General features: G+C 35.2%; 1 protein-coding gene across 2 annotated transcripts; it reads right to left on the reverse strand.

Moving 5' to 3' along the window:
* Nucleotides 1–436: 436 nt before the first annotated feature.
* On the reverse strand, nt 437–10,844 carry LOC146902867 (Phosphoinositide phosphatase family protein). Of its 2 annotated transcripts, none has more exons than XM_085734678.1 (16): nt 10,192–10,844; nt 9,185–9,389; nt 8,929–9,094; nt 8,616–8,838; nt 8,400–8,476; nt 7,399–7,586; nt 7,171–7,268; nt 6,613–6,746; nt 6,383–6,511; nt 5,778–6,141; nt 4,294–4,415; nt 3,819–3,920; nt 3,176–3,373; nt 2,512–2,688; nt 2,131–2,245; nt 437–1,072 (listed from the first exon to the last, which is right to left on the reverse strand). In XM_085734678.1, exons 1-16 carry the CDS (start codon nt 10,294–10,296, stop codon nt 956–958), a joined length of 2,520 nt encoding a protein of 839 aa, XP_085590804.1. In that variant the 5' UTR covers nt 10,297–10,844; the 3' UTR covers nt 437–955. The 2 variants fall into 2 exon arrangements, with proteins under 2 accessions (XP_085590804.1, XP_085590803.1); XM_085734677.1 differs by having other exon boundaries at nt 5,778–6,153.
* Nucleotides 10,845–11,272: the final 428 nt, after the last annotated feature.

Raw genomic sequence — 11,272 nt, forward strand, 5'->3', positions numbered from 1 at the left:
ATTAATCTATCATTAGAAGAATATTCAAATAGATATAATCAACATATATAATTAAGTTTAAGAGTCATAATATACGGTCTAAATTTAACAGACTATTATTTTACGACTGTTCTACACCAACGGTGTAAAATTGACAGATGCTTGATTATAATTTCACGACACACAAATATCTAGATTTTTTTAGAGGATATACAGCCAAATATCTAGAGGTATGCATAACATATTTTATAGTAATAGGTTATTATAATAAATATCTTCTACCTTGTACCCAAAAAAAAAAAAAAAAATACCTTCTACCAAGTGTCTGAAAATACAGAGTAGAAAGCACCAACAATTGGCATAACCGCAAAGCATAAATCATACATTTGGTTTTCTGAAAAAAGTTGGATTGGACAGCAAGGACGATCTCCTTCATAAAAAAAGTTAAATGATGCAATTTTCAAACTTGAAATCCTTAATTAAGCTCTAAGGTGCATGAATCATAATTTGTGCATCACAACAAGTCATTAAAAAATCAATTTATCTACAACTCTAAAAGTACACCTCCCACAAATTAAGTAACAATATGTACAAAAAGTGCGCCTATTGTATAATCTTTAACTGGCCAAAGAAGAAGAAAACAGTAAACTCCATGCAAACAACAACAAAAAGAAGGCAACTAGAATTTTACAACCATTTACTATGTACTATTTTGCACTATGCTCTCAGGATTTGATTGAGATTTTCACGACAGAATCAATGCTGCATGTCAGCATTACCAGAATGGTCGAAGGATTCTTAGGTTACGATCATATGGAGAAGTCTACCCAAATTCCTGTTTATTTCCTTTACGCGCTTCCTTAATATTAGCTCTCTCTAGTCTTCAAATCAGCATTCTTTAGACCAAAAGCCAAAGCCAAGTCAATTGAAAAAATGTCAATAAAATATATCAGTGCAACGGATCATATGCAAAAGTTCAATGGCAAAGTGTCTGTCCATAAGTCACCCATTCAACGAAAGTATCAGGAAATTCATTCTGATTGTTGGACCGTGCTTCACTGTAGGATACCTCAGATTCAGTTGGCTCCCTCTCCTGAGAATGTTAGATAGAATTAGTATATGATTTCTGACATAAGTATAACAGATATAGAATACACTTTTTAGACTGATACTATCTAAAAACTTGGGTGTAATGCCTAACATGGTTATCAAACCGCCGAGATTTATAGAATCCGAAGACCTAATTTCCAAATCGTGAATTGAATCTTATTGTGAATCGTAAGATACATTACTAATAAAAATATAATATTTTAAGTTAAAAAAAAAGTGACATACCAAATTAAAAGATGATGTACGGTTTACGTACACCGAAGTAATTCAAGATTTGTGTCATAAATCAAATAACAAAAGAAAAGTGGCTGACTACGCTAAGTTCAGGTAGTGTAGTGATTATTAATTAGGATGAACTGGGATTCATCATAGTGAATTGGAATTCAAAATAGATATACATTAAGGATTCATATTGATTCGTGATGCCTAATACAATTACAAAAGAATAAAATAAAAAAAATAAAATAAAAAACTGATTTGTGAGGTGAGAACTGTCCAGGTCTTAAAAGCACTACACATTTTTTTTTAAAATTGCAGCTTGCGAGACTCTCAAGAGTACTAAACATTTGGACAGACATACAACTTGTGTGGATCCTAAATGAATGGTAACATACTGTAGTGCGGCTTGCATGGGTAGCATCTTTTTTTTCTTTTCAAGAAGCTAAATTAGCCCACCAAAATTGGCACCAGAGAGAATCAAACCTGAGACCTTGAGGAGGAGCACACTCCAAGATCCCAAGCCAACACCACCAGGCCAACCCAAGTGGGTTCACGGGTCGCATCTTGTTATATCAGACAGAGCAAAACCTATCCTTAATAGTTCGATTATAGCCTTATACGGCTAGACTCCGTTATTTAGTTTTCCACAAAAATAAAATATATTTCAAAACCTTGCTAAACATTATATTATATCAAGTGAAGGTAAAACAGTATGGGTTATTAGAGGATTCAATCTATTCCATCATATTCATAGGACAGTGAATTTATCTGAACAAGCAAGATGTGAATATGATGTTTTGCTATACCATAAACGGGAGGTACCTTCAGGCTGGTGCTGCCCCAATCACTAGTGGAGGCAGCTGTTTCTCCTACTATCTCTCCATTGACAACATTTTCTGATGAAAGCCCGCCAACTGGGGAGTTGGTAATTGATGACCTGCATCCAGTACAAATGGGCCTTTCAAATGATGATCTATAAAAAATAATATAGTGCCGGAAAGGAGGAAAGAAATACAGAAAATATTGGTAGACCGTCAAAGACGCAGTACAGAAGTAAATCATACATCTAAGACCATATTCACACACACAAATAAAAAATCATAATAATCATACTCCTTATCAAACCATAATCCCGGAAACATACTTCTTGAAACAAAAAATCGTGCTAAGTACTTGTGCAATTGCTTCGTCAGGAAACATTACCTCTCGTATGGATCTTCTTCACACGAATTTGCTGACGAAGATAGCCAATCCAGGTCCACAAAGTTAGAGCAGCTGAAGGAATCCCCATGCTCAGAATAGTAAATATGATGACTCTCAGCACAGCGCTCTTTCTGCATGTCCACAAAAAGCTGTCTCCGAGGCATTGAGGGGGTGTATCTACACATACAAAATGAATTGTACATCATACATATATATATTGATTCACATTGATAAAATGGAGCATCCAATGGCAGAAGATATAATGATGATGCAAACATTGAACAGGACTTTCAAAAATTCATACTAGCAATGTATGAGCCGTTGATGCATTTTTTTAAAACTACAAATTAGACTCTCTATAGCTGGCCATTGCAACAAACAAACACAGCCAAAGGATAAAGAAATGAGAGGACCATGTAAACTAGAATAATTTGTCTCGTCTTCTGGATAATATTACTCACGAATGTGTACAATTTTTGTTACATAATTTCTCAAATCTCAAACAGTATGTTTTCTATGAAAATGACATGCAGATTTTTCAGATTATGGCAAGTGATAACGTTAAAAATAAGAGATGTGTCTTAAAATGAGATATCGACGATCTATGTTCTGTTATATCCAGACACATATTACAAAGTTCAGTTCACATTAATAGAGTACAAACCTTGAAAATGAAATGTCACTCTCAGTTTCAGTAGTAGATATTTCAGGTGACGACTCACAAAAGGCCTTGCTCCCTTCTCCTGATCGATCTGGTAAACCTGGGTTTGAGAATTTTTCGTCCTTGGCATTTGGAGCTCGCATAGGTGTAGAACTGTCACGAAGAATGTTTCCGTCTGAGAAAGATCTTTTGAAAAATGACCTATAAACCAAAGTTTTATAGTAACCATTAGCTGCATCGGCAGGCGTTTCCCATGCATACACAGGCTCAAGGAAAATAAAAATATTTGTAAATTGCAATTCCCCAAATGATTAGACAATATCAACATATAAATCACTAAGTCAGACCTAACGAAAGATAGCTTATATTTTCTTAATCCTTTTTTCTATGCTTCTCTACCAATATCACTTGAATGCATACATGCAACAGTTTAATTATAGGTTTTTCTAACATGATAAAACTTTAGTTACTGTCCATTTTAGTGTCTTTTCACAGATCATGATATATAGAAAGCATGGAAAGGGAAGGTGGACCACATTCCAGACAGAAAAATCCCAATGTAAAATATTCAACCATTCACCAATCCCAGGAAGGTTAGTAAACAAAAAGGTATTCATTCTACTCCCTATAAATTATATTTGAATACCTTGCATCATCATCACCAATTCTCCCTGTATCATAGTGCTGATCTGAACCCAACTCCCATAGAGCAGGCTTGTCCTGTTGTGGCTGAAAATGCCCCAGGAATCTGCCCCAAATGAAACAGAAAGGTAATCTCATGATCAATAACCAGTAAAGACAGGCATCGTTACAATTTACAACCAAAGCTAATATTGTAAAAGTACAAGCAGCCAAAAAAAGTATGACTTTGCAACAATGCTAGAGGAAATGGACTGGAAAATTATGTTGCCTTGTTGCGGTTTTGTTCTTGTTTTTGAATGTTTGAGAAAGAATCCTAATTCTACTCTGTTATCCTCTTTCACTTTAAAAAAATTTGTATTGACCGAAATAACAACTTTCCCTAACAAAAAGATAGCAGACATACTATAAATCCAACCATTGGAAATGATATAGCCCGAAGACATACATATAAATAACAAATGCATGAATGAAGCACATACACATTGATAGCATCTTGTTTCTCAGCATCCATCCAAGCATTGCTGTAATAGCGTTGAAGAGTTCTAAAAAACTCCTGAGACTGTGTTGCAGCTCTCCACTGGCCCCTCCTTGCAGAGAATATCTGCATAGAAACATAAGTTTTAGAATAAGTCCATCAAAAAAGGGTAGAGAACACGTTATACCAGTATACACTACAGTAAAGTGCAGTATAACAGGCAAGAAATAAAAAGACTATTAACAGTCATAATTAGACATGGGATAGTAAACAGTAGTCACATAACTATATTTGTTAATTTTTCTAAAAATGATGCATGGAATCAATACGGGACATAAGCTCATTCTCACAGTACTAACAACAAAGCTAACAAGGCCATTGTGTCCCATCCAGCTCGGACAACATAACTAGACGGTCTGAACTCTGATTAACCCATAAATACTCGAGTGCTATGAACACTTTTCAACACTCACTCCTCTATTGGGTGAAATCAATTTGGGTCCTACGCTTTGGAAATGAGTCCCACTTTACCCATATGAATTTCACCCAATGAAAAAATGAGTGTCAGAGTGTTCTTAGCATTCCTTAAGTAATGTGAGTTGGTGGTTAATAAAGTAGACTACTTTATCCCAAAACATGGTTTTAGGAGGTTGATGATTATCTTATTAGTACAAAGTTCAAAACCAATGACAATATCTCAGAAATTATTTAACAGGCTTTAGATATGTTAGAAAATCCACCTTAATTATGGCCACTCGTGTGATATTTTATTGGGCCACTTCATCTACATTTTACTGCAATGGTATCTTCGGAACGGTGGAATAGGATGGAATGCAGTGGAATGAAATGGAATAGGCTAGTTAGTTATTAAAAAATTGAATGTATATCATTACACTCCCTTCCATCCTATACCACCAATGAGCTGGGTTGATAGGGATAGTTTAGTTTACTCCTATATCGCCTAGAGATATGGCCTTTGTAAGTCTTAAAAAAGTTGGGCAGTTCTTATTATCTCACAAGCCGATTTTGAGGAGATAAGTTGGGTCCTGAGTCCAAATTCTAAGATGGTATTAGAGAATATCATAATCCAGTTGTTAGGCTATCCTCGTGTCCACAAACTCCAAGCCCATTCAACAATTAGCCTGCGAGTGAGGATGTGTGTTGGAAAATCCATCTTAATTGCGGCCACCCCTACAGTCTATTATTAGGCCACTTTGCCTACCCAAATTGCAGTTGAGCATATTTTTAGTGTGCTTGGTTGAGGGGGTGGATAGTCCAGCATTGCATATAGATATAGCCGTTGTATTGCTTGTGCGGTTTGAGCATTCCCCGTCTTCAAAGCGGATTTTGTAGGTATAAGTTAGCCCTAAGCCCAAATTCTAAGAATATGTAGTTAAGAGCAAAAATGACACAGCAAACAGATCAATTCCCAAGCAAAATTAGAATATGCAAACTAAAGTAGTAATAAGCAACAGAACTACAAATCACCTTGTTGTGTGCAGCAGAACCACCGTATTGATGTGCAAGTGTGTCACCCATCCGCTCATAAAACTGCATCAAATCGTTAGCTACAGGGTCATCGAGATCAATTTTTGGGTGCTCAATAATTCCCAGAGAGTGAAGCTGGTGGCCAATAGCAGCCAACCCATACGCATACTGTGCAACATTTGTCCGATCCAAGCAGTCTATGCAGTTGGTCCTGAGCACCCCATTTTGCAACCTGGGTGGTTTGGTAGAATGATTTTCATCGGAAACATTGATTCCGTCACTTGGTTTCCTTTCTAAATCATTAGCATCCTCGTTATCATATTCCACGTGCACAGTAGGTGAAAAGCTTCCCTTATCAACATCACTGCATCCAAAACTTAATATCAGGGATCAAGAAATGTCAGTGGACGAACTTTAAGCACTTCCTTGTTGGTCAAGCATTAACCGCTTTTTTGTTAATGTTTTTATGTTTATTGATCGGAGAATCGTATACCATTGTTCTTTTTTCCTTCTTAAAGACGTTATACAGGTTCAATAATACAGAATGAATCTAAGAAATGTTGTAGAAGGTAATTGAATATTTCTAAAACAAAATAAAAACGTACTCTGTAGATGGCCATTTTAGACAGTCTTCAGGTCTCAAGGTTGAAGACACTTGACAATAGAAAAAACCTGTTAACGTCAAAGCATATGCAGCCACTTTGCCTAGAAGCAGCAACACATTTGTAGCTTTGCTGGAAATAAAATAAAAGGCATACTTGTGTATCAGCTTAAACTCGGAACACACAATCTAATTTGCTAAAACGGATAGAATTATATAACTAAAAAAATTAACCTCTGAAAATGTTTGTGAAGATCCCAGTGAAGGAACCTAAGCCTGTTCTCTTCAGACAGATCTTTATTGATGAAATCTATGGCATTAGCAAACTCTTGACGAAGAATGGCTTCACGAGGCTTCTTCTCATGGGTCTGCTAGTTTAAAACAGAAAAAATATGAATCGCCCAAGTCTTATAAAAAATGTAACTGTTCGAAATTGAAATTATACAGTTTTGGTAAGGGGAGGGAGAAAATGGTACAGCCAAATACTAACCCAATAGTCCTATTTACAATAATACTGCAACCTTAACTCTAATCAAGTAAGGGAACAAATAACTTCAAAAATAACAAAACATCCAAATTTATTATGTATGATTCTCTTCCTCTATCTAAATATTTTGTACAAATTCTAATGCAAAGCTTCGACTTTGTTTTTCTAATATCACTATTTTATTTTGAAAATATTATAGCTAATCAATACATAACCAAATACATCATCAAAATGTGTCCACACAACCAACAAACAAGAAAAATTAATATTCAGGAGATTAAACAAACAAAGAAAAAGGAGTTTACCTTTATTAAATTCAAAATTATAATGGGATTTCCGTATCTTTTGACAAGATTTTCAAAGTGAAGTTTAGTGGCTTGATAATTCTGATCCTTCTTTGACACTGGGGAAGAACAGATGAATACTTACATAAGCAAACATTTGGACAGCAACACATCCAAGTAGAGAAGATGAGAGAAAATTAACTTCACTAAATTACTAATATTACAATATCTATAAAACGGGAGACATACATATGATATCTGGTTTAATATTTAGACGTGAAGTTTCCTGTGACCAATAAAGAGGGATTGAGCCACGATTCTGGATGATAGAGCTAATTTTGATGGGAAGACCTTCTGGAACATCCTCAAAGACTATTTGTTCTGTCTCAACATCATTCGCTACTCTGCCCTTCTCATTAACACCTCGCCTCAAATACCTACACACGTAGTAATTAAAATAAATGGTCATAACTGAAACATAAAACAATGGCAAATATGTATCAATCTTTTCTCACTATCATATACTGAGATTGAGATTTTGCTTCAACTGTAAAGACATAGTGAAAATTCAAAACGACGAGTACATGATCACTACCCCCCGTCTAACATGTTGGCGTGGTCGTTAACTGCCTATGTGGTCAGAAAAGTCATGCCACGTCACAAGGGGGTAAATGACTAATGTTTTTCTTAAAAAAAAAACTGAAATTTAAAACTTATGTAGCAAATACCCCCCTCAAATTTAAAACTTGCGTGCAAATTAAAAATTGAGGGGGGTATTTGCACATATGGTTATCAGGTCAGAGGGTGTGCGCACGCAAATTTTACCGTTGAAAAAAAAAATCACATTTTGTCAATTACCCCTCTGTGATGAGGCATAATTTTTCTGACCGCATGGCAGTGCCAGGTCGTCGTCATGTTGGATGGAGGAAACTATCGGAGGGTATTTGACAGACGATTGACAATTTCGGAAGGAGGGGGTTTGAAGTTTCGCAAAATTCAGGGGGGTTACGAAAGTTGCAATTTTAAGGGGGTAAGTGATCATTTACTCTCAAAACGACTAGAAAAATACAAAAAAAAAATATAAAAAAAAAGTGACTCAAGGCAAGCTGTATAAGAATCATATATTTGATAGACTGGCTGGCTAGCAAAGATTGCACATAATCAGATATTAGTAACCAAAAGGAGCATGCATCAGAAAATGGCTCGACGCGTAATCCATGTGCAAAGAAAATACGATGAAATTTACAAACCTAGTGCCAGCATAATGGCGTGATCTTCTCGCAATGAGCGTCAGTATGAACTCCCGTCCAGATATCTCAAGTGTGTCCTAATGAAGTCACCAATAGACATCAGATATTCAGTTGCAGGATATCAAAACTACTTGAGTTGAGCAGGGGATAAAAGTAAAGCGTACGTAAAATAATACAATATCCAAAGGAATTTCAAGAGCAGAAATCTATCTTCACCTGTTTAAAGAAGCCATAAACTAGTGCAACTGTCCAAGTAGTATTCTGAAGGTGATTCCTAATTCCTCGGGTTAAGAATTCATTCCAGACAAACATGGTCTCGTAAAGGACATGGCCTGTCTCAGTGTCACACATGTTCCTTTGAAGACTACGCATAATTTGGTATGAGTAGCTGAAAAAGAAGTCCTTCGTAAGGTCAACTGTGCATAGAAGCTTCTTGTACCTGAAAAATTAATGAAAGAAGTAATATAGTTAATTAAAAAATAAGATATGTATAGAGCAATAAAATTTGACACATTGAGGTTGTAAAGACCTGTTTTCATTTTTAGAATTGATGATGTTAGACCGAACAGAAGAATTCGGCAGCGGAATCATCTCAGTCTTTGAGATAGCATATACTGTGTGACCGCAGATTGCACCAATTTGCCTTCTTTTCGTGATAAGTAGCATGTAGTAAGGCCCCAGAAATTTGATGAATCCTAAAATCAGAATAACACGTAAAACATTTGAAGTTAACGACTGATAAATTGTCGACATGCAATGGAAGAAGGATTTATGGATTTACATACCAACAATTCCATAACAAGTTGTAACAAATTTCAGTCCACCAGTGGCTTTGTTCCCTTCATGTATCCGCCTCAAAAGATCAGAACATTCCCTTTCTGTATATGTGGTGGAATCTTCTCGTACATTTAGCTCTGAAGGATCTAGCCGGTCAATCTTAAGTACCCTCCAGTAAGTCCTACTCTTGTCCCTCCCTATCATGTAAAAGTTCTGTGGCACAAAAAAAGAAGGAAGCATAAGGTAGTTATATTTCAATTAAAATACATGTAAGACTATTACTACAACTCCAAAAGCCATCCAAAGCTTCATACTAAATTTTCCACATGGGATCCATATTTAATATGCATGGTAGATTAGACAGGGACCTTGTGTAATCTCATTGACAGGGATAATAATTTAAAGACAAGCATCTTAAGCATGAAGAGAGGCTGGTGAAGACCCACCAAAGTCAAGATAAATGACAAAACCCACTTCAAGGTTAACAGTGAATTACGAAGCATCCAAATAGATACTCAAATTCAAGGACATAAAAATTTCATTCTGAATTTCTGATGCATTTCAGAAAGGTAAAATGGATGCATAAGAAAATTAATTAAAGTAGGAATGCAATATAATTAGAATTTAAACAAAAACGAGGAAACAAGGTTAGGTAGTTCTTTCTACTACATCAAACAAATTCATATAATTGTAAAATAATGAATGTAAGGAAGTTCAAATCATATACTTCAGTCCACCATGTTTCTTCTAAAAACACTCCACATTGCAACATTAAAATAAGAGCCAAATTGAGCTGAAAAGTGACATAAAACTAGTATAATAAAAGCACTAAAACATGTCTTCAATCAACATGTATGAATAAGAACATTGATAACACACTTTGACCTAATACTGGACATTAAAATCATTCACTCCACGCACAAATTTCTCTACAACACAAAACAAGTTAATCACATATCAAAATCAAAGAGATCTTACTAAAATCAATAAAAAGAGAGTCAGAAAAGGGTATTACCGATCGAGTTTCATAAAGCCTGAACTTCTGCATACAGAGATTAGAAGGAGGGGTTGTTGATTGATGAGAGAGAGAAGAAGGTTCAAAATTGTCTGAAGAAGCCATCGTAACTAAGCTATGCTATGCTATGATAATATTGTTGAGTTGAGATCCCCCGAGCCTCCCTCTCTCTGGTGGCTCAAGGGAAACTACCAAAACAGCATGCAACAAACAAAATCACCAAAATTCACAATGCAAAACACTCATAATTAACCTTGGTTGCTTCAAATACAACATATTATTTTCTCAAAACCACCGATTCATAATTCTTCATTGATCTTTCTTTGAAGAATCGCCAAAATCATCACTTGTATCTAATATCTTCGAAAAACAACAACGACCCACTAATTTTTACTTGAGTTTGGACAAACGCAGATCGAAAATTCGGAGCCCCGGAAGGAAAAATTTGATTTTTTTGTTGTTGAAGGGAATTGGTTATTGTTTATTGGTAGATGGGTAGAGAAAAACCCAAAATTGAAAATGGAATAATTAGATTAGGGTTGAATTGAAGGGGACAAGATACGAGGAGAAGATCGAAGAAGAAGGATTGGGTTTGGGAGATTCGAGAACAAAAAGGTTTGGAAGGAACCACGGGTCTAAGAAACAACAATAACACCGTACTAATATTTCATTCTTTTTTTTTTATTTTACGTGTGTATCCCTTAACAAAAAAAATTAATCTAGATGTGTCACTGTCACATTTACAAAATTACTTGCTATCTATGGTAACAAAATTACTACCTGATACCTGACACGATACCGATACGATACTGATACGGCAATATGGAAAAAAATTTAAAATTTTTGATACGATACAGCCTCGATACATTATTAAAAAAATTAAATTTAAAATTAATAGTATAAGTGCATAGTGTATAAAGTATAAACATAACTAAAAATGATAATAAACAAACATTCACATTAATGAAAATGATCAAAACAAGTGACAATTACATATTTTTTTTCCGCACAAATTAGATAGAATATAGCTAAATATCATTAGTACCATCAAAAGAGAACATCATAAGTACTATAAAGAAAA

The sequence above is a fragment of the Medicago sativa genome, chromosome 8 (genome assembly GCF_051527215.1).
Source record: "Medicago sativa cultivar Bolivia chromosome 8, Bolivia_mono, whole genome shotgun sequence".
Classification (NCBI taxonomy): domain Eukaryota; kingdom Viridiplantae; phylum Streptophyta; class Magnoliopsida; order Fabales; family Fabaceae; genus Medicago; species Medicago sativa.